Source organism: Taudactylus pleione, unplaced genomic scaffold (genome assembly GCF_031769625.1).
Source record: "Taudactylus pleione unplaced genomic scaffold, aTauple2 ptg001597l, whole genome shotgun sequence".
Taxonomy (NCBI): Eukaryota; Metazoa; Chordata; class Amphibia; order Anura; family Myobatrachidae; genus Taudactylus; species Taudactylus pleione.
This window is the reverse complement of record NW_028285994.1, coordinates 503,536-528,354: the sequence shown is the minus strand read 5'-3', so window position 1 is coordinate 528,354 and position 24,819 is coordinate 503,536. Positions and strand designations below refer to the sequence as shown.

The 24,819-nt window shown below is 48.9% G+C and overlaps 1 protein-coding gene across 1 annotated transcript in view; it reads right to left on the bottom strand.

Annotated features, from left to right (window-relative positions):
- Positions 1-24,819, bottom strand: part of LOC148442167 (alanine aminotransferase 2-like) — a 384,891-nt gene that overhangs the window by 5,561 nt on the left and 354,511 nt on the right. The window contains exon 9 of the mRNA XM_088464134.1: positions 23,533-23,688. Within this exon, the coding sequence (XP_088320260.1) occupies positions 23,533-23,688 (156 nt within the window). The remainder of the gene's footprint in view (positions 1-23,532; positions 23,689-24,819) is intronic.

Genomic DNA, 24,819 nt, shown 5'->3' with positions numbered 1-24,819 from the left:
TGCCTGCATCAGTTACAGCTCACCATACCTGCATTCAGTTACAGCTCATCATACCTGCATTCTGTTTTCAGCTCACCATACTTGTATACTGGACTGTTCCTGCCTGTCACTATCTGGACATTTTTTCATTAACCCCCACTACAGTTATCAAGTGCACTTTAGTGCTATACCTGGACTTTTTAATTTGCCATTCCCAAGTCATCTAAGTCACTTATTAACAACTCCACTTTTTCATTTAAGTCTGCTTCTGTGTCTGCTCCTATCACCACCCCGGGTCCACAACAAATTCAGACCTCGCAGTTTGCACTGGCCCCATGGATCCGGCCATGGAACAGTAGTCAGGAGTGGATTTATTTCGCTGTAGTGCCGGTCGTTTAGAAAACCTGGAAGCTATGCAACTTCAAATGGCCCAGTTCCTACAGGAGATGTCTAAACGCCAAGATAATCTGCAAACCACGTTAAACACCCCTGGGGTATCAGCAACTACACCTCTTCCTGTGCCTGGTAATACAGGGACCAGGGTGTCCCCTCGTCTACATCTACCCATGCCAAGCAAGTTTGATGGCAATCCTAAGCTCTGTTGTGGTTTTTTAAATAAGTGTGATATACACTTTACGTTACAGCCTGATAACTTCCCCACCGCTAGAACTAAAGTGCCATACATCGTGTCCTTGCTGACCGGCTCAGCTTTGGATTGGACCTCCCCACTCTGGGAGCATTCAGACTCGCTGCTGGATAACTATACAGATTTTGTATCTTCATTCAGGAGGATTTTCGATGAACCTGGATGCACAGTGTCAGCATCATCCAGCATCATGACCCTGAGACAAGGAACCCGTCCTGTCAGCCAATATGCCGTACAGTTTCAAATCTTGGCATCAAAGCTTAAGTGGAATGATGAGGCCCTCACTTCAGCCTCTTGGCATGGCATTTCTGACCGATTAAAAAATTATCTGATTACCCGTGAGCTTCCTACCAACTTAAATGATATGATCTCACTCTGTAACAAAATTGACCTACGCTTCAGAGAACGTCAGGCTGAAAAGCACAGAACTGACCAGCAAAGGTCATGTATGTCTCCCTTGCCTAACCATTCACCCCATCCTCCTACAGATGAGGAGCCCATGCAGGTGAACCAAACCCATCTCTCCAAAGAGGAACATCAGAGAAGGATGCTAAAAAACCTCTGTCTGTACTGCGGAGATTCGGGTCACCTGGTGGCCTCCTGCTCCCACAAGTCAGGAAACACCCATTCCTAACTGACCTCGGGGACATCAAGTTAGGAGTTATGTGCCCGTCCCCAAATACTAAAGATTTCAAGAATTCCTTAGCTTTGGATCTCAAACCTGTCTTCGTCTCTGCTCTATTAGACTCTGGAGCAGCCGGAAACGTCATGATTCCAGCCTAGTTGATAAACTACAGATTCCTTGTTCATCTCTCAAGCACGCAATCTCTCCGACTTCTGTAGATGGACGTCCTCTAGCTAAAGGAGTGGTCACCAAGAAAACTCAACCAGTATTAGTTCATGTTGGGGCACTCCACTCCGAGTCTTTAAAGTTCTTAGGTGATACCAGAGGCTTCTCAAGAAATCATTTTAGGACTACCCTGGTTATGTCAACATAATCCCAGGATAGACTGGTGTTCAATGCAGATTCTTTCATGGGGAACTGACTGTCAGAAATCCTGTCTTCCCAAAATACGACCTGTAAGAAAGACAGCTTCGTTACCATCTCCAGCTATACCCGAGGAGTACCAGATGTTCTCTGATGTTTTTTCAGAGCAACAGGCGAACGTCTTACCTTCCCACAGAGAATGGGACTGTCCTATCGAGCTGCTGCCTGACAAGATGCCACCCCGTGGTCGCACCTATCCTCTATCCGTACCTGAGACTCAAGCCATGTCAGAGTACATCCAGGACAACCTAGCAAAGGGGTTTATTCGACCTTCCACCTCTCCCGCTGGAGCCGGCTTCTTTTTCGTTGGCAAGAAAGACAGAGGCCTAAGACCTTGTATAGATTACCGGGGCCTCAATGATATAACGATTAAGAATCGGTATCCTCTTCCCCTGATCACAGAATTGTTTGACAGAGTTAAAGGGTCCATCATATTCTCAAAGCTGGATCTGAGAGGGGCTCATAATCTCATCCACATTCATGCTGGCGATGAATGGAAGACCGCCTTTAATACTAGAGATGGACACTTTGAATACCTTGTGATACCCTTTGGGTTGTGCAATGCCCCTGCCGTGTTTCAGGGCTTTGTAAATGAGTTTTTCAGGACCTGTTGTACGTCTCGGTTGTAGTTTACCCGGACGATATATTGATTTTTTCGTCTTCTGTAACAAAACATCATGAACATGTGAAGGAAGTATTGTCCCGTCTGAGGAAGAACCACCTTTACTGCACACTGGAGAAATGTGTTTTTGGGGTTCCTAGTGTGCCATTCCTTGGTTATGTCATCTGTGGCTCCAGTCTAGAAATGGACCCCAAGAAGGTGCAGGCGATTTTGGATTGGTCCCGTCCTCAACATTTGAAAGCCATCCAGAGATTGCTTGGGTTTGCCAACTACTATAGATGTTTTATTAAACTATTTTCATCATTATTGGCTCCCATTACCGCGTTGACCCGAAAAGACGCTAACCCTGTCCTATGGTCACCTGAGGCAGAGACCGCCTTCGAACTTTTAAAACAGGTGTTTATTTCAGCTCCAGTCTTACGACAGCCAGATTTGGATAGGCCGTTTCTAGTGGAAGTGGATGCGTCATCAGAGGCCGTGGGTGCAGTTCTTTCCCAGTGTTATGACGATAATTGAGTTCACCCCTGTGGTTTCTTCTCCAAGAAATGTTCTCCTGCCGAGAGAAATTATGCCATTGGTGAACAAGAACTTTTAGCAGTAAAGTTAGCATTAAAAGAATGGAGATACCTGCTGGAAGGGGCCAAGTTTCCCTTCACTGTCTTCACGGACCATAGAAATCTTCTCTTCCTCAAGAATCTTCAGTGCGTGAGTCCTCATTTGGCCCGATGGGCAATATTTTTTGCTCGGTTCCAGTTCACCCTGACCTTCCGGTCTAGAGCCCTTAATCAAAAGGCAGATGCCTTGTCCAGATCTTTCCTCTGTGATGACAAATCAGAGAATCAACAAAATACCCCTGTTTTGGAGTCAAGAGTCTTTGGCACCTTACAGTTACAGCCCCCTACAGGGAAGTCCTTTGTGGCCCCGGAGTTAAGCAAGCAGCTCCTCACCTGGGTTCATTCCTCTCACTTTGCAGGTCACTCAGGTACCCGGAAGACCTTGGAATTTTTAAAGAGAGGCTATTGGTGGCCATCCATGAAAGCAGACGTGGTGGAATTTATTTCTTCATGTTCTTCGTGTGCCCAGCATAAATCTTCATGTCAGGCACCGGCTGGTGAGTTATTACCACTACCTATTCCATCACATCTGTGGACGCATCTCTCAATGGACTTCGTCATGGATCTGCCGAATTCTCAAGGGTTCACTACCATCTGGGTCATAGTAGACCGATTCTCTAAAATGGTCCATTACATACCACTAAAGAAATTGCCTTCTGCCCCTGACTTGTCTCACTTGTTTGCTCAACATATTTTCCGTCTCCATGGTCTTCCTGCTGAGATTGTCTCTGACCGTGGTGTTCAGTTCACAGCAAAATTTTGGAGAGCCTTATGTTCTGCATTGCAAGTAAAGCTACATTTTTCTATGGCGTATCACCCACAAAGCAACGGCTCCACTGAGAGGGTTAATCAAGACCTTGAGACCTTCCTGAGGATTTTTATGACATCTTCCTAAGACAATTGGTCTGCATTGCTGCCATGGGCTGAATTTGCTCATAATGCCTCCTACCACTCCTCCACGAACCAAACACCATTCCAAGTGGTCTTCAGCCTTCATCCTTAGGTCCCTGAATTTCAAAGCCTGCCCGTCTTTGATGTCCCAGCTATAGAAGACACTGTACGGAAATTTGCTTCAATCTGGTCTCAAGTTCGTACTGACCTGGAGAAGGCATCCTCCCGTTACAAATTTCAAGCTGATAAGAGGCGTAGGAAAGTACCACGTATGCAAGTTGGAGACCAGGTCTGGTTGTCCACCCGGAACCTACGACTTAGAGTACCATCCATGAAATTTGCTCCACGCTTCATTGAGCCCTTCTCCATCATAGAAGTCATTAACCCCATGGCTTATCGCCTTCAGCTACCCCATAATCTTAAAATTCCCAATTCCTTTCATGTCTCCCTGTTGAAACCCCTGGTGCTAAACAAGTTCCACAGAGTCCTGCCTGCTTCTCCCCGTGTCCAGACAGAAAGAGGCATAGAGTTTGAGGTCTCCCAGGTCTTGGATTCCCATCTCCGCAGAGGACATTTGCAGTACCTACTGGACTGGAGGGGCTAAGGCCCAGAGGAATGTTGTTGGACCGATGCCCGAGATGTCCATGCTCCTGCACTCATCAAGAAGTTCCATGCTGCCCATCCGGAGAAGCCTGGTGAGTGTCCTGAGGCCACCAATAAGGGGGGGTACTGTCACGGCCATGGTTTCTTGGCATGGTAGTCACCGGGTATTACCTGTGAGGTTGTTATGGTGGGGGGTCTCTGGCAGCGGTGCTGGTGTTTGGCGAGGGGGTATTGGCTGCACGTGGTTCTGTGCGGGCACATTGTCACTAGGCCTGGAGAGGTCTGGTGGTGTTTCCGTTCCATTGGCATGGGCACCGCCATCTTGCCTGCGGCCATGTGATTCCAGCTGTTCAATCCTGGTAGGTCATGTGCTCATTCCAGCCAGTCACAGCGCGGCACTGACTATTTAGGAAGGTCCAGAGCCTTCCTTCCTTTGCCAGTGCTGGACTTACCCTGCACCCTCCATATACCTTCCCACCTGCCTGAGTACCTGAACCTGCTGTTTCTCTGCACCTTGCTTCATTTCACTCCCAGCTGGACTTCACTACCTCTGCCTGCATCAGTTACAGCTCACCAAACCTGCATTCAGTTACAGCTCATCATACCTGCATTCTGTTTTCAGCTCACCATACTTGTATACTGGACTGTTCCTGCCTGTCACTATAGGGACATTTTTTCATTAACCCCCACTACAGTTATCAAGTGCACTTTAGTGCTATACCTGGACTTTTTCATTTGCCATTCCCATGTCTTCTAAGTCACTTATTAAACACTCCACTTTTTCATTTAAGTCTGCTTCTGTATCTGCTCCTATCACCACCCTGGGTCCACAACAAATTCAGAACCTCACAACTACCTTCAATGTTGGCCCTGGACCCAACCTTACCCGCTCCACCATGCCGCTCTCTAGCCATCTAATGAAGGGGTTGATTGCAAACACGTACAGAAGAGGGCTCAGCGGGCATCCCTGATGGACTCCAGAACCAACATCAAAGGTAGGACCCACCTAACCATTCACAAGTGGGAAGCTCTCGACCTTACTGTAAATAACCTTTATTCAATTCACCACCCTCACTGGGATCCCATACCTTTCCAGTACAGCCCATAGGTATTCATGGTTAACTTGGTCAAAAGCCTTTGATTGGTCCAGCGCCAGCAAATACTTTCTCCACTTCTCAGCACGGCACCGCCCAACAGCCTCCTGGATATCTAGGGCAGCACTAAAAGTGCTACGGCCCTTCACCGTACAATGCTGAGAAGCTGAAAGCAGCTGTTCTGAAAACTCAATCAGCCTGGTAAAAATTATTTTTGCCAAAATCTTCCTGCCTGTGCTGAGAAGTGCTATGGGGCGCCAGTTCTCAACACAGGGGATCCTTACCCTTGGACAGTAATATAAGGGCAGACAACCTCATGGAGGGGGGAGATTCCCCTCCCCCAAGCCAGTATTGAACATTTCCACCAGCCGTGGGGCCAGGATGTCCGAGAAGGTCTTGTAGAACTCGGCTGTTAACCCATCCAGGCCTGGAGATTTCTTGATGGATAATCCATCAATCGCTCTCCTGACCTCATCCACCCCTATATCACTCTCCAAGCAATCAAAAGAGGCATCAGGCTTCCCTGGCTCGGGTGTTTTTCTTAGAAAAGTCTCCATCCTCTCCCTAATAAGTGGATGCTCGGACAATAGGTCAGAGTAATATTCCACAATGACACCCAGGATGCCTTCCCTACTCTCCTGAAGGACACCCTGGTCATCACGCAGACCCCTGATTTCTTTCACCTCAGCTAAACTCCTACAGCTTTGGTAAGGATCGGGTGAGTGGTATATCCTGTAATCCCTCTCCAGAACCAAGGAGGAAAACTGATCATACTGTAACTCCCTCATCCGAGCCTTCACTCGGGAGATTTCCCCATCATCTCCCTGCTCAGAGATTAGGAAATCCAATTTCCTTCTCAAAGATTGGTAGACATTATGTTTTCTCAAGCTTTTATCTCTACTGATCCGCTTAAAGAAACTCTGAATCCTTCTCTTAGCCTCCTCCCACCACTCTGATCTACTCCACCCTGCCTCCAACAGCATTTGCTGTGCCTGGAAGAAGTCCCTGAAAGATTGTCTAACCCATTCCTCATTCAGGAGGTTAGAGTCCAAACACCACACACCCCTGCCCTTCTGAAGGGTTTGTGCAACATTCGAGGAAACACTCAGAAAAACGTGATCAGAGAACTCCACCAACCTCACCTCAAGAGGCAATGTCTTCAGAGTCTCCTTAACAAAAAACCTATCTATCCTAGATCTGCGACTACCACTGAAATATGTGAAACCTGTGAGGTCTGGGTGATGACAAACATGCACATCAACAAGACCCGCCTCCATAATCATCCTAACTAAAAATTTTGAATCATAACCCAGCCTTGTTTTGTAGCCTCCCCTGTCTAAAGTCTGAATTACGGTGTTAAAATCACCTCCAAAAACTGCCTGCCGGGCCGTGAAGAGGAACGGTTTTATCTCCCTGAAAGGGCACTTCCTATCCCACGCTGAATGCGGGCTATAGATGTTACTTAGCCTCAGGTCGTGCCCTCTCAGGGTGACGTCCAAAACCATACACCTACCCAGTTGCAACTCTATAATCTTGTGTACAGTTACCATACCAGTAAAAAGTACTGCCACCTCACCGCCCGGCTCGACCGAAAGAGACCAGAAAGATGGCCCCTTCTTCCACTCTCTCTTTACTCTATGTAGGGCAGCCAACTCCCTTAGCCTAGTCTCTTGCAAAAACAAAAAATCAACCTCAACAGTGTTGAAAAAATCAAAGGCCATAAAACGAGCTTGGTCAGAAACTATGGAAGCCATATTAATCGTGGCACATTGTATGGGCTGGAGATCCACATTTCTTGGTTATAGAAACTGGAACCATACTTACCTTTCTCTTACTTCTCCCGGGGGATCTCCTCCCCCTCACCCTCCACCTCTAAACCCTCAACACCTATACCATCACAAACCAACCCACCTGTCTCCACCACCAAATCAGGGGGTTCAGGATCTGGCGGTCTGCCAGTGAACTGTATCACCATACATTTCCTTTGCACTTCCACAGACCTGTCTATTTCAGCCTCACTGTCCTGAATCTTCCCCCTCTCACCTATCTGTCACAATCCGGTGAAAGTGATCCTCTGTGGAGGATGGTGAGCCGGGGGGGTTCAGGTGACTATCGGAGTGACTGTGGCTAGGTCTCCTATTTGCGGCCGAACCCTGGTTTGGCTAGACCTGCCCAGAGGCGCGGAGTCTAACTCACTTGGTGGTTTTCTCCAGTGACCCCTCCAATTGGGATTTGGTTTTCCGCTGCACCAAGTGAGCAGGTCACAGCCCTCTGGACAGGTACCTGGGAATGGCAGAAGACCGGAAACTATATTACGTTAAGTTATTGCTAGAACACTGGAGATACACTGGAACACAATTAGAAATCCTGATTACCGGCTTGCATGAGATTACTGAGAATGTACTAAGAATCACTAAGAAATCCAGGAGCTGACTAGCTCAGCAGCTCAGGGAGATGTGGACACAGGCAGGTACTGGAGTTTACTAAATATGCAGGAAAACACAAACATATACTGGGGATTGCACATACAAGAGTAGATTGGACTCAAGGAATATATTGGGAATGCTAGAAATGTGGTACTGGACAAAGGCCAAATACTGCGAGAGCTGGAAATGCTGGTACTGGGCAAAGGCAAAATACTGGGAATAATTATATATGCAGGTGCAGATTGCACAGACAAGACATATAGAGAAGATAGGCATACACTGGGAGAGTGCTAACTGCAAGTGCAGATTTGCACTGACAAGACACAGAGCAGATTGACACAGACATGTGCTGGGGGTCCAGCTGTGAGCTAATTAATACCAGCAGGTAATCTGACACTTCAGTGATACAGGGTAATAGCCACAGGAAAGCTGCAATAGAATTAGCAGCACATATACAAAGACACACAGGGAAGGGACATGAAACACTGAAGTACTGTGAGAAAGCTAAGTCTCAGAGTAAGGTTTAGCATGGAAGCTAATACAGGAAACTGCGAAACTGTGAGCAGGCTGAAGTAACACGCTGAAGGATTTAGCACAGAGCAACAGTGGGAGTAACACAGGCACTTGGAATAACGAAGTTGAACAGCATCTTCCTGGAGTTCTGGAGGCAGATTTATACCCAGGGGTAGCAGATTCCTGGAGCACAGCATCAGCTGACTGAAATCATGCTACCATAGGTTAGGAGTACTGTCACATGAGAGGAACTGTCATGGCGGCGCCCATGATGGGAACTCCGATCCCCAGCACACACAGCCGACCATGGAAGCTCGCAAAAAGCACCTAAGGCAGAATACTCAGCCCACATCCATCACTGCACCAGACGTCTGACCGCAAATAAGTCAGGGGAAGCCGGCAAGGAGGTGAGAGAGGCCGATCCTAGGCTGAACCCTGACACTATCTCTAAGGACTCAACTTCTTCCTGATCCGCCTCCTCCACCTCCTTTACTTCCCCGTGCAAGTCAGTCCCCATGTTATCCCATTTCAACTCCTCCTGTGACTCCCCCTCCCCATCTCTCTTCTTCTTCCTCTTTTCCTGCTTCCTACCTTCCTCTCCTTCCTTCCCTAACTCCTTCATTTTCTTCCCAACACCACAACCTATTCTCCTCTCTTTCTGACTACTTCTCCCCCTCCTTCTCCTAGTTACTTTGGGAACAAACACTAGTTCCTCATTAATTCTTTTCACCTCCCCCTCCTCCTCATCTGTAGAAAAACATCAAAACGATTGCTTGTCACTGTATCCTACACACTTGCCTTCCTTTTAGCCTTCCCTTTTGCCTTCACCACCTGAAAACCATCATCTTCCTTCCCATTCATGCTCCAACTCACTGCCTTCCCATCCTCCACCCTCACACTTCCACCCATCCTCCTCTCACTCCTTTCCTTCATTTCCTGCTCCTCCTCTCCTCCTCTCTCCTCTCCCTCCAGACACCTACTATACGAATGACCCTCCTTTCCACATAGATTACATCTTACTGTCTCACATGATCTCGATGTGTGACCAACTCTCCCACACATCGTACACTTAATTACCCCACATTCATTACTCAGGTGACCAACCTCTCCACACTTGAAACAAGTCTTGGGTTGTCCCTGGTAGAACACTTGCACCCGATCCTTCCCTATATAAGTAGCTGACGGGATGTGATTTATTCCCCACGCTGTGCTAAGTAATCTTACTTGAGCCGTATAAGCCCCACCCCTGACGCCCAACGTGAAGTCGGTCTTCCTCAATTCTGACATCATCTCACAGTGTCTTGCCAACCCAAATTTTATGTCCCCCACTGGAATCGATTCATTCCTTACCAACACTGTGATGTGCACAATATCAGGCTCAGAAAGCACTGTTGCCCTGTATTTACAGTAAGGGTTGCATAATCTGTTTGACAACCATTTGTCCCAAAAATCTTGCATGCCCCCATTTGTCATGAAACTTGTATCAAAATCCACTGACTTGGGGGGGTGGATACAGGTGAAAAGGTCCTTTGCCTCCGTATCTAAAGAAAACAACATTTTCAAGAAGGTACTTTTATCAGGCACGTCCCCCCCCACCCACTTGAACTGTATCAAATTCTTCCTTTTGGAACCTTGACCCCCTTCTACCCAAGAAAGTAGTTTCTTACTTACAGGGCGGTCTCTAGCTAGAACCCCTGCATATGAGAACGCTCCCGGCACAGATTTAACACTTTCCACCCCATTCCCCTTTTCCTTTGAGGTAGAAGCCCCCTCATTCATATTCCTGTCATCAAGACCTTTAGCCCTATTGTTCTTGTTTATCAGATCAATTGCTGCTTTCACACGTACAGGAGTATCCATCTCCCCATACATGATTGTAAGCAGCCTCTCCTCTTCAGGCAATAAACTGCTTCTTTTCAATACCGGCTGTCCTTGTGCAGTCTTCCCCCGCACATAGTCCACAGTTACATCTGCCGGCATTGCTTCCACCTGCCCTGACCTACCAGAAACAAGGGATTCCCCTATCACTGTCAGCCCAGTAGAACGTTTCACCTCCACACTCAACATCGCCCTCACTGACTTATTGCGCCGCACCCCGGACCGCACCGCGCTCCCTTCCAGCACTCCCTCGGCCAGAACAGGGTCAGAAGAAATCACTGCCAACACAGTGGAGGTAGCTTCCTCCACCTACTCACCAGGATCCCCCCCCCGCCGCCCCTAACCTGGGATGCTGTTGTCGTTACTCCACCCTCCTCCGTCACGCTGGGATTCCCCTGGGTTTCCCCCGGAGTCCCCACAGCGTCACCGCTGGAGCAGGCCCCAGAGCCTGCCGGGACAGCGATGCTCGATTTCACCTGCTCCGTGCCTCCTCCTCTTGGCTCCGGCCCGCCGTCACTGCCGTCCGCAACCACAGGGGATTCCTCCATCCTCCGGATCTCCATGAGGAGAGGGTCTTCCTCCTCCTGTGACACCACTCCAGCCGTAGGATTCACTGGCAGGCCGCTGGATACCTCCGATGCCTGGAGTTTCAGCGCCTTGCGCCGGTCAGCCAAAACATCCTTAACCCTTCCAAGGGATTGTGAGAGCAGCCGTATTTCATCCTGGAATTTTGGCCTTTCCCACGGACGGCAGCTATTTCTCTTCTTTTTCTTAAAGGCAATTCTTGATTGCAGCCTGTACACCTCCATAGCCAGAAGTTCTGTGCTCAGCCACTGGCAATCACCTTCTCCTTCACTTGCCAGGACATCCTCGCCATCCGATAGCTTCACCTCACCTGGTTCTCCTTCTTTACCATCCTGCGTACACATAATCTCCCCGGTGGTTACACCCCAGGGGTTTTCCACAGGTAGTTTGGAGCTGCCAGGCCGTGACCCCTGTTCTTTCACAGGGGACCCACATGCATCCATTGGTGTTCCCTCCAGCAAGCTAGAAACAGCTTCATTACTGATAAGCTGGCTATCAATACCAGCTAAAATGATTGACCCGACTGGCTCGGCCTTCTTTTTCCTTCCAGGCTTCTTCCCAGGGTCTCCTTTCCTGGTCTCCCTGCCCCAGGAGGACGCATCCTGCCTAGGGAAGCCCTCAGGGAGGTGGGCTGTAATCTGACACCACACTGGTTTTCAGGAGCTAGTTCACATGCGACCTCCCTCCACCAGCCTGAGTGTATACATCATATGTCTATAGCCTGTGTGTATACATCATATATCTACAGCCTGCGTGCATACATCATATATCTATAGCCTGCTTGTATACATATATCTATAGCCTGCGTGTATACATCCTATATCTATAGCCTGCGTGCAGCTTTGCAATTGCGATCCTTACAGAATCAGGCGCTATGTCCTATAATATCCAGCTCTGTGGTTACTGTTAGGCTGTGCTGCAGTCAGTGGGAGTCACCTGCTTAGCACATTGCTGGAAGTGTAAGTACTCTATAAATGGCAATTTGTCTCTACCAACTTGTAAGAAGAACATATTGTCAGAGACAAGCGAGCCAATCGCAACCAGAGATAAAAGATGGGAATAATCAGACATTTGTCAGACCAATCACAGAGACTGCACTTCCTGTATCGTCTTAGTGACTCTGCATATTATGCTGTTGTTTTCTGTACAGAATGTGTTTCCATAAACAGACAGTGATATCTGTGGGTATCAGATGGGTCGTGTTCTGTATGTAGAGTGCTGCTAGTGTGCTATTATTCTGCCTAGTTAGGAATCTTGTAGTCACAGTGCAGTTCATTGGGCCTGATTGAAATGTGGATGCTTATCCCATCACGGCTGCCACTTTGTATGCAGCATAATGAGGTTATGGTGATTCCTCTGTAATGTGTACCGAGATGCCCACAGACTCCGTCTTATACCCGCTGCTTGCATATAAAGATGTACCAACTTCTGTGTAACCCTATAGCTGCCCCAAACTACTCTGGCATCTATACTTCCCACTTCGGTGGCTGCAGCTCCTCCAACCTCTCCAGTCCCCCCACAGGGGGCTACGTCTCAAAAATCTCATTTCCAGTTGGCAACTCCGGAACTGTTTGACGGTAACCCTTGATGGTGTCGTGGTTTTGTTAACCAATGCGAGATCCAGTTTGAATGCCTACCCCAGAATTTCCCTACATCCCGGTCGAAAGTGGCATATGTGATTTCCTTTTTAACTGGAGCTGCTTTGGACTGGGTTTCTCCACTATGGGAACGAGCAGATCCTTTGGTGTCTAACTATAAGGACTTTATCTTGGCCTTTAAAAGGATTTTTGATGAACCAGGTCACTCAGCCTCCACCTCTTCGGATCTACTTTAGGTTCGACAAGGAACTCGTACAGTTGGACAGTACGTGGTCCAATTTCAGACCCTCTTCTCTGAACTCAAATGGAATGAGGAGGCTCTTAAAGCTGCATTCCTCCATGGCTGACATTATCTTCTTATGTATTAAAATTGACCTCGGTCATAGGCAGCGTTGGGCTAGTAGAGGGCGAGGAGAACACCTACAGGAACACTCATCACTAAGTGGTCGGTTTTCGACTCCATTTGCCTGCAGAGACAAACCTATGCAGGTTAACAAATCCAGGTTGACCATGGCTGAACACAACCGGCACTTCCAGAATAATTTGCTTGTATTGTGCCACACCAGAACATGTGCTCAAAAATTGTCCTCTCCTTGCGGGAAATGCTAGACTCTAACTGAAGTTGGGAGCATTCAGTTGGGGGTTGTATCTAAAGCTTCCCAATTAATGGATAGCCTTTTACATGTATCCCTTTCCCACAAGTCTAGGACAAAGAAAGTTAAGGCTTTTTAAATTTTCTCTCTGAAACTTTAGTTCAAAATATGAACATTCCAGTAAACCCACCTAACAGATTATTACTCTCTGGAGTAGATGGCAATACTATTTTAGGAGAATCCATTTTTCTCCTGTCTCACCCAGTATCAATCAGAACTGGATGTCTGCATCAGGAAATGCTAGAATTTTTTGTTCTCCCAATAACACTGTACGATTTAGTCTTGGGTCTGCCCTGGTTGAGACGTCATAGTCCTACCTTCGACTGGACCAGTATGCAGATCTTGTCCTGGGAACCAAACTGCTTCCATGGATGTCTGTCTATCTCAAGTCATTCCTGTGCATAACCAATCAGTCTTGGGCAGTCCAGTTGTCAAAACCCCTATACCAGGGAGTCTGGAAGGTTCCTCTGATGTCCATCTACCCAGAGCTTACTGTGACTTTGCAGATGTGTTCTGCAAACAGGCTGCAGACAAGCTACCCCCACATCGTACTTGGGACTGTAGTATAGAATTGTTTTCAGGGAAGACAACTCCTCAAGGTCAGGTTTACCCCCTTTCTGTTCCCGAAACAGTCACTATGGCCGAATATATTAAAGAAAATCTGGCCAGAGGGTTTATTCGACCATCTACGTCACCCTCTGGTGCGGGTTTTTTCTCTATGGGCAAGAAGGATGGGGATCTCAGACCCTGCATAGACTACCGGGGACTCAATCAAATTACTGTTAAAAATAGGTATCCATTGTCACTCATATCTGAGCTTTTTGATAAGGTCTGTGGCGCTCACATCTTCACAAAGTTAGATCTCTGCGGAGTCTACAATTTAATTTGCATCAAAGAGGGGGACGAATGGAAAACTGCATTCAATACTAAAGATGGTCACTTTGAGTACCTAGTGATGACTTTTGGGTTGGGTAATGCTCCAGCGGTATTCCAAGAATATGTGAATGAGATCTTCCGAGATATTCTTTACAGTTGTTGTCTATTTGGATGACATTTTAATCTTTTCTGAAAATCTTCTTCATGTGCAGGAGGTCTTATCTCGTCTCCAGAGTCAGTCTTTTTGAGAAACTCTTTAAATGCCTCTTTGAACAACCCTCAGTACCATTCTTAGGTCATATCATCTCCGGTAATTCTCTTCAGATGGATCCCGACAAACTCAAAGCCATTTACGAATGGCCTCAGCCATGTTCACTAAAAGCCACTCAATGTTTCCTAGAGTTTTCAAATTATTTCAGAAGATTCATTCCAAATTTCTCCACGTTGGTTTCACCAATTACGGCCCTCACAAAAAAAGGGGCTAACCCATCTCATTGGTCTGCTCCCGCTGTTCGAGCTTTCCAAAAATTGAAATCAGCATTTTCTACAGCACCAATCCTCCGTCAGCCGCTGTTGGATAAACCATTTACTGTAGAAGTTGATGCTTCTTCAGTTGGGGTAGGAGCGGTACTGTCCCAGACTGCCAAAGATGGGAAAACCCATCCCTGTGGGTTCTTTTCACGGAAATTTTCTCCAGCAGAAAAGAATTATGCTATAGGTGATCAGGAATTACTGGCAATTCGCTTGGCACTGGAGGAATGGTGGCATCTCCTGGAAGGAGCCAAATTCCTGGTTACTATTATTACAGACCATAAAAATCTAATATATCTCCAGATGGCTCATCGTTTGAATGCCAGACAGGCTCGCTGGTCTCTTTTTTTTATTTTTTTTCCAGATTTGACCTTAAACTCAAGGTCCTGGCATTTTGAATAAAAAAGCTGACGCACTTTCTCGCTCATTTATATGTTCACAAGAGGAGGAGGATCAACGCCAACTTCGTCCAATCTTGGATCCCATTGTGTTTGCTTCTACTTAAGTTCTGTCTCCACCACCTGGGAAAATTTTTGTAGCTCTTCATTTGCGGAGAAAACTTCTAACTTGGGTTCACGTGTCTCTCTTTGTGGGGCTTCAGGAATTCTTAAAACTTACAAATTTCTCCAGCGTTCTTACTGGTGGCCCACTATGAAAGAGGACGTGTGGAGTTTTGTGTTGACTTGTGTGAAGTGTGCTCAACATAAAACATCTTGTAAGAAGGCTGTGGGTCCATATGCCCCATACCAATATCAGTCGCTCTGTGGACCCACATCTCCATGGACTTTATCTCAGAGTTACCCAGGTCCAAGGGACATAACACTGTGTGGGTGGTGGTGGACTGCTTTTCCAAAATGGCTAATTTTATACCACTGGTGGGTCTTCCGTCTGCTCCTCAGTTAGCAAAGGTCTTTATTCGAGATATTTTCAGGCTACATGGTCTCCCGAAGGAAATCGTTTCTGACCGAGGTGTTCAATTTGTAGCCAAATTTTGGAAAGCATTATGCAGTACCTGTGGAATCAAATAAAAATTTTCATCAGCCTACCACCCTCAAACTAATGGGCAAACTGAAAGGGTGAACCAGGAGTTGGAGACCTTCATTAGACTTTTTGTTTCATCTTCCCAAGATGACTGGGTGGATCTCTTGCCATGGGCAGAGTTTTCACATAATTACAGATACCATTCTTCTTCCAAAACAACTCAATTTTTTACTATCAGGTATCCAGCTGCCTCTCCGCCATCTCTTCCTGGATGTCCGAGCGCTTACTGAAGCTCAACATGGACAAAACCGAACTCATAATTTTTCCCCCTAATAGAATCTCCACTCCAACCAATCTCGCTATCACTGTTAATAACACCATCATCTACCCTGTCCCCCAACTTCGCTGTTTGGGTGTCACCCTTGACTCCACCCTCTCCTTCACCCCCCATATTCAATCTCTGGCTCAATCCTGTTGATTCCAGCTACGCAACATCGCTCGTATTAGGCCTTTCCTCTCCCAGAATGCTACCAAACTGATTCACTAATCATTTCTTGGCTTGACTACTGCAACCTTCTCCTTACTGGCCTCCCACGTTGCCATCTTGACCCCCTCCAGTCTGTTCTCAAGGCTGCAGCTAGACTTATCTTCCTCTCCCGCCATTTCACTTCTGCTGCTCCCCTCTGGCCAAAACCTGCACTGGCTCCCATTCCCCTACAGAATCCTCTTCAAACTCCTCACCTTCACATACAAGGCCCTCTCTAACTCTACTGCTACCTACATATCCAACCTCATCTACTTACATACTCCCTCCCCCACATCCACTCCAGTCTGCCAATGACTGTTACCTCTCCTCCTCCCTTGTTACTTCATCTCATGCTCGTATACAAGATTTTGTCCGTGCAGCACCCCTCCACTGGAATGAGCTTCCTCACTCGATCAGGCTCTCCCCAACCTTGCAGAGCTTCAAACGTGCACTGAAAACCCACCTGTTCATCAAAGCATACCCTTCCACCACATAACCATGTTACCAGGTCTCTGTCCCTCCTGCCTCAGCCATCTCTGCCTTGCTGTTTTCACACCCTTTTCACATTATGTTAGTATCACCTATAGTTACTACAGGGCAATTGGAGTAGAATTCGTAAAATTCTACTCCAACCCCTAAGTATCACGCATTTCCCATAACTGTAATGGGAAATGTGATCCGACCAAAGTTACTAAAAATAAATTGTAAAAAACAACCTGGGAAAGCCCTGTGATAATAACGCTACCTGGAGGTGCGTTATCCAGGGTCTCCCCCGGTTACCAGGCTCCTGGCCTGCTCTAACAGGCAGAGCAGAGCCCGGAGCCGGCCCCAGTGATCAGCTGTGTGGTCTAAACAAACCGCAACCTGATACACTGCAAAAAAAAATTCACTTACCTGACTCCAGGGACCGGTGTTCGGGGCTCCGGTGATGTTCTCCCTCCGGTCAGCTAGTCTCCCATAGTGCACTGCGGCCCGGTCATCAGGTGATCGGGTCCCAGTGAAGTATGGGATATCAGCTGACCGGAGGCATGGAAGACATCACCGGAGCACCGATGACTGCAGGTAAGTGCTATTATGGGAGGGGGGGTCGTGGGGGGGTCCGCGATCATGGGGGGCGGGGCTTAGTGTCGGGGCAGGGCTTAGTGCAACGGGGGTGAGCAGCGGTGGCCGGTCGGCGCATGCGTGGGGCACTAGTCACGGAGGGGATTCGCAGGGACAGAACTTTATCGCAAGCTCTGTCCCTGCAAGGGATTTGTAGTAAATCCCTGTGATATTGCCTGAATTCGCAATGCGAATTCACTCGGTAATATCACACTACAATCTGTATTACAAATGCGGATTGTAGTAAATAGAGCCCCATGTATCTCTTCCTATAAAATAACCTCTGGAGTAACACAGCAATACGTTATTTGATACAATTGTGGGTTTTACATCCTTATTTCAGAATTCTTATACTCCTTGGTGGCCAGATACATTTGCGTAATTATATACAATTAATATATTTGCCGCCACATCATGGTTAGATACATTTTCATATTTATATATAATAATATACTCGCCGCCATACCATATTTTGTGTTTGTTATATGTTGTGTGTTTATGGGGTAGACTTGTCATTTCTTCACAGTTAGGCCCTCATTCAGAGCCGTTCGCTATTTGCGTTCGTTCGTTCAAAAACAAGGGGTGGCTATGCAAATGATCCGTCCGCACATTGCAGTCTGTTCACACCTCTAAGTCTGAACGAGCGAGCAAAATATACGCTTGTTTATTTGATAAAAACGCCCCCTGGGCGCTCGCACCATACGTCATGTCCGCTATTTATTAGATTAATCGAGTACATCGTACAGCGTATGAACTGCTCGCTATTCTTGTGGTTGGTTTTTTCAACCGCTATTTTGCGAGCAGTTCTGACTATAAAATAACCCAGTGGCGTGGTCAGTGACGCTGCTGTATTAATTATGCACACCCATAAAACGCCCGTTTTGACCTTTAAGCACGCCTGCGATCGGATCTCCACTCCCCGTTTTCAAGCACATTCCCCTGTTACCACCCACATACGCCTCATTCTGTCACTCAAAATAGCAGGCATTCGCTATATAGCGTACAAATGATTTTCGGCCGCACTGACTGGTTCGCGCATGCGTACTAAAAACCATACGCATGCGCAGATGTGCGAACATCGCTCGGAACGAGCGTACTGCCGCTAGCGAGTGGCTCTGAATGAGGGCCTTAGAGTCTAATTTCCTAAACCCCTATATATTTTATATAATTAATAAAGGTTATATTGTAATACAGATGACCTTTACAATCACACATTTTAAAATATGAAAAAATTAGCGCCCCATGAAAGGAATTTATTTTTTAGCCTCTTGCTAAAATCTCTTATATAATTGTGGCCCTTAACGCACATATTCCTAGGGAGCACCACCAACTTCAAAAAAGATACATTTTATTTAACTATTTATTTATAGGACAAGTTGGTTTGGATATATTCTCTAAACTAAGTCCTGTGCGGGATCATTTCTAAATTATTCTAGACCATTGTCAGTACGTATACAGCTGGCAGAAATGGAAAGTACAAGGATTCTGGACCTCATTCAGAGGCGGTCGTTAGATGCAAGCGGTCGCTCTGAATCAGGGCGGCCGCTTGCATCCTGAACAGCCGCCTCCTTGTCGATCGTTAAGCTGTGGGTTACCACCCAAATCTCTAACGACCGACATGGGTGATGGTCGCGATGGTCAATACCATCGCAACCATCGGGCTTACGACCAGACCCTAGGGTAGGGTCTGGGCACTCGTAAGCCCCAGGGAGCTTCCTGCTCGGTTTGAGCAGGAAGTTCCCCACTGACATCAGCAATGATGTCAGTGGGGCCGCCCTCAAACGGCAAGCGTTCCGACTGGAACGCCTCCGTTTGGTCGGGCACGCCCCCGGCCTGCCCAGCAAACGGGGCGAGCTGTCACTCAACATCAACAGCTCGCCCTGTCTGCTACGAGACCCCTAACGACAGAGTGCCTGTCGTTAGCCGGGTCTCGCGCATGCGCACGACGGAGCCGGCTCCGTTGTGCGCATGCGCTGTGGGACAACATCGAGTCGGTCGTGAGCGCTCAGCACTCACGACCGACTCTGAATGAGGTCCTCTGTCTCAGCGACTCAGTAATAATACACTTAGCCGCAATTCATGGCAATAATGAATCCTTATTTGCCTAAGGAATCTTTATTGATGGTGCTGGCTGCATCCTCCTGTAAGAGCATCTGTGGGCCTCATCCAGCAAGGATAGCAAGTGCGATTACACATGCAGATGGCCGATACTTGCGTCATGCACATTCATATGCATCGCAGTGCGCACAGGCTACACCGCGATCGTGATGTGATCACAGAGACAACGCAGACCCATCGCGGAGTGATTGACAGGCAGTGAGCGTTTGGGGGGGTTCGTCTAAATGCAAACGTGCCAGTGCGTTTGACCGCCATTACAGGGGCGTGCATAAATAAGCCAGTGCGATGGCTTACGCAGCCTGAGCTTTCACTGCGTGCGCCGAGGTTAGCAATTCCTGAGTAAGGTCAGGGCTGCTGTAATCCTGCATGAGGGGCCGATGGTGCTCAATGTTACCGATGTTTGTGAAGGATTGCAAAGTATTACGGATGTGAGATAGCAGAAGTGGGAGGCAGTGGGCATCTCTATGCTGGCTGTGCGATTACAATCATTAGCATATTTTTACAGCAGACCCGCGTGCGATTATGGATCTGCGATCGCAATAGCGATCCATGCTGAATCAGGCCCTGTGTGTGCAGCAAACAGATCCACTTGATCACTCCTGATGGCAGGTGAGCAGCTAGGCAGCCCAAGAAGTGGTCTCACATGCAGGTGGGTAGACTCAAAGTCACAGGCTCCAGAGGGAATTAATGGAGGCTACATGGAGATGCACCCAAGCCATGGCGTCACAGGCAGCCAGAGGGAATGAATGGAGGCTACATGGAGATGCACCCAAGCCATGGCATCACAGGCAGCCAGAGGGAATGAATGGAGGCTACATGGAGATGCACCCAAGCCATGGCGTCACAGGCAGCCAGAGGGAATGAATGGAGGCTACATGGAGATGCACCCAAGCCTTGCCGTCACAGGCAGCCAGAGGGAATGAATGGAGGCTACATGGAGATGCACCCAAGCCATGCCGTCACAGGCAGCCAGAGGGAATGAGTGGAGGCTACATGGAGATGCACCCAAGCCATGGCGTCACAGGCAGCCAGAGGGAATGAATGGAGGCTCAATGGAGATGCACCCAAGCCATGGCGTCACAGGCAGCCAGAGGAAATGAATGGAGACTACATGCAGATGCACCCAAGCCATGGCGTCACAGGCAGCCAGAGGAAATGAATGGAGGCTACATGGAGATGCACCCAAGCCATGGCATCACAGGCAGCCAGAGGGAATGAATGGAGGCTACATGGAGATGAACCCAAGCCATGGCGTCACAGGCAGCCAGAGGGAATGAATGGAGGCTACATGGAGATGCACCCAAGCCATGCCGTCACAGGCAGCCAGAGGGAATGAATGGAGGCTACATGGAGATGCACACAAGCCATGCCGTCACAGGCAGCCAGAGGGAATGAATGGAGGCTACATGGAGATCCACCCAAGCCATGCTGTCACAGGCAGCCAGAGGGAATGAATGGAGGCTACATGGAGATGCACCCAAGCCATGCCGTCACAGGAAGCCAGAGGGAATGAATGGAGGCTTCATGGAGATGCACCCAAGCCATGCCATCACAGGCAGCCAGAGGGAATGAATGGAGGCTACATGGAGATGCACCCAAGCCTTGCCGTCACAGGCAGCCAGAGGGAATGAATGGAGGCTACATGGAGATGCACCCAAGCCATGGCGTCAAAGGCAGCCAGAGGGAATGAATGGAGGCTACATGGAGATGCACCCAAGCCATGGCGTCACAGGCAGCCAGAGGGAATAAATGGAGGCTACATGGAGATGCACCCAAGCCATGGCGTCACAGGCAGCCAGAGGGAATGAATGGAGGCTACATGGAGATGCACCCAAGCCATGGCATCACAGGCAGCCAGAGGAAATGAATGGAGGCTACATGCAGATGCACCCAAGCCATGGCGTCACAGGCAGCCAGAGGAAATGAATGGAGGCTACATGGAGATGCACCCAAGCCATGGCATCACAGGCAGCCAGAGGGAATGAATGGAGGCTACATGGAGATGAACCCAAGCCATGGCGTCACAGGCAGCCAGAGGGAATGAATGGAGGCTACATGGAGATGCACCCAAGCCATGCCGTCACAGGCAGCCAGAGGGAATGAATGGAGGCTACATGGAGATGCACCCAAGCATTGCCGTCCAAGGCAGCCAGAGGGAATGAATGGAGGCTACATGGAGATGCACCCAAGCCATGGCGTCACAGGCAGCCAGAGGGAATGAATGGAGGCTACATGGAGATGCACCCAAGCCATGCCGTCACAGGCAGCCAGAGGGAATGAATGGAGGCTACATGGAGATGCACCCAAGCCATGCCGTCACAGGCAGCCAGAGGGAATGAATGGAGGCTACATGGAGATCCACCCAAGCCATGCTGTCACAGGCAGCCAGAGGGAATGAATGGAGGCTACATGGAGATGCACCCAAGCCATGCCGTCACAGGAAGCCAGAGGGAATGAATGGAGGCTTCATGGAGATGCACCCAAGCCATGCCATCACAGGCAGCCAGAGGGAATGAATGGAGGCTACATGGAGATGCACCCAAGCCTTGCCGTCACAGGCAGCCAGAGGGAATGAATGGAGGCTACATGGAGATGCACCCAAGCCATGGCGTCAAAGGCAGCCAGAGGGAATGAATGGAGGCTACATGGAGATGCACCCAAGCCATGGCGTCACAGGCAGCCAGAGGGAATAAATGGAGGCTACATGGAGATGCACCCAAGCCATGGCGTCACAGGCAGCCAGAGGGAATGAATGGAGGCTACATGGAGATGCACCCAAGCCATGGCATCACAGGCAGCCAGAGGAAATGAATGGAGGCTACATGGAGATGCACCCAAGCCATGGCATCACAGGCAGCCAGAGGGAATGAATGGAGGCTACATGGAGATGCACCCAAGCCATGGCGTCACAGGCAGCCAGAGGGAATAAATGGAGGCTACATGGAGATGCACCCAAGCCATGGCGTCACAGGCAGCCAGAGGGAATGAATGGAGGCTACATGGAGATGCACCCAAGCCATGGCTTCACAGGCAGCCAGAGGGAATGAATGGAGGCTACATGGAGATGCACCCAAGCCATGGCATCACAGGCAGCCAGAGGGAATGAATGGAGGCTACATGGAGATGCACCCAAGCCTTGCCGTCACAGGCAGCCAGAGGGAATGAATGGAGGCTACATGGAGATGCACCCAAGCCATGCCATCACAGGCAGCCAGAGGGAATGAATGGAGGCTACATGGAGATTCACCCAAGCCATGCCGTCACAGGAAGCCAGAGGGAATGAATGGAGGCTACATGGAGATGCACCCAAGCCATGCCATCACAGGCAGCCAGAGGGAATGAATGGAGGCTACATGGAGATGCACCCAAGCCATGCCGTCACAGGCAGCCAGAGGGAATGAATGGAAGCTACATGGAGATGCACCCAAGCCATGCCGTCACAGGCAGCCAGCTGATGATGTAGTGAGAGAGGAACGAGGATTGCAGTATGGTACTTTGGTAAAGGTCAGGGGGCTATACAGCTTAGTGGGAACACTACTTCTCAGCCACACTCCCCGGCCCACCTTACACAAGTAGAAGTCTTTTCCAGGGACATTGTTTATGACCCTTCTACTGCTCCACTGTTTGTGTCCTCTCTGAGCTCGACCTAGACACATAGATGCCAGTGGTTGGTGCAGCTCCTCAGGGTGCCACCAGTGAAATGGGTGTCTCTATGCTCTCCACTGATAGTATCTGATTTGGGGAACATGATAGGGAATTTAGAGGTGTCTAAAAAACCCACCTGGCAACATTTAATAAACAATGTAACCATAACACACATCATACAAGGGGCCAAACCTTTATTTATATACAATGGTCATCACCCGGCTCTTTCCACAAAGTACTGGTTTAGGTCCTTCTCCCCTTCCATTTGTAAGAAAAAACCCCCACATTAAATGTGTTGGGGTAATCTGGGCCATTCAGTGTCCACTGGGCCTTTAGATGGGAGACCTGGTGGCCTAATGGATGATCCAGCTCGGATGGGAATTGTTTATCTAGAGGTCAGTGGAGTTTGCCTGCTCTCAGTGCCTGCTGAGGATCTGGTCCCTATGGGAGGTCATATCCTTGTTCAGTGGTCCTCATAGCCCGGGCCGTGTGGCCCCATTACCCAGTACATACATTCTGTCTATATACCGTACCCTTGGCTCTCCAGCTGGTTACTAACCCTTCCCGCAGCTAAGATGTAACAAGGTGAGCAGAGAGCAGGTACCTGCGCCATCCTGACAGCATTCTCTGGGATCTGGATCCTGGGAAAGGCATACATTGCTCCATGGATGGGATTACAGCGGAATCCTGGGGCCCGATCCAGCATCTCCTCTGCCAGCTGAGCCTTCGCTGCCAGGTTACTGAGAAGGGCTTGTCTCTCCTGGGGAGTAACAAGGAGACATTAGCCTGGTGTATGCTTTTCAGTCTTACACTAATAGGTGGTAATTCAAACAGCATGGAAGGCTACAGCGTACTGTGTTCTGGCCGTTTCTCTGTCACACCGCGGCCATCAATGTAGGAGATTTTTCTTTGCACCTCGCGGAGGAGCACAGGAAAATCTGCAGTGCCCTAGTACCATAAGAAGTGATGATTTGGGCAGGTATAACACTAAATAAGGGGACGTTTGGTTACCTGCAGACTTGTGTCCTGTCCAGTCTCCCCAAACAGCTCTGCAATAAGCCCCCCCCACCCCCCTGCAGCAATACCCGCTGGTTCACAGTCACAGCCGTGGAGGCGGGGGTCTGTAATTATGTATGTACAGGAAAGAGAAGATTCATTTAGAAGTAATAATTGGATTTTCACCGCACAAATATTCTTCGGCATCTCCATCCGTCCTAGTAGCTGCTATGGACGGAGCTCCAGAAGATCCAGACGTATGATCATATCTGAAGCGGCTGCATAAAACCATCAGTTATACTCACTAAGGAGCACGGCGGGGGCAGGTGTGTGCTGGAACGGACAAGAACACAGTTCTGGCACCACACCGGCTCCATGCTCTTAGATTTCCCTCTCTTCCCCTCATGTCACAGCGGCGTTTTGGATCTACAAATGCTCTGTAGCGGCATAAGGGATATAGGAGCTTATTCAGACCTGGTCGTTAGCTCTACGAGCTCGCAACCGGGTCGATGTTGCTCCACAGCGCATGCGCACGACGGACCCGGCTCCCTCGTGCGCATGCGCTAGAACCGGCTAACGACGTGTGATCCGTCGTTAGGGATCTTGTAGCAGACGGGGCGAGCTGTCGATGTTGAGTGACAGCTCGCTCTGTTTGCTGGGCGGGCCGGGGGCGTGCCTGGCCAAACGGAGGCATTCCTGTCGGAACGCTTGCCATTTGGGGGCGGCCCCACTGACATCATCAGTGATGTCAGTGGGGAGCTTCCTGCTCGATCAGAGCAGGAAGCTCCCTGGGGCTTAAGGTTGACGAGACCCTACCTTAGGGTCTCGTCATAAGCCCCGATGGTCTTGACCATCGTGACCATCACCCTTAGCGGTCGTTAGAGCTGTGGGTGTT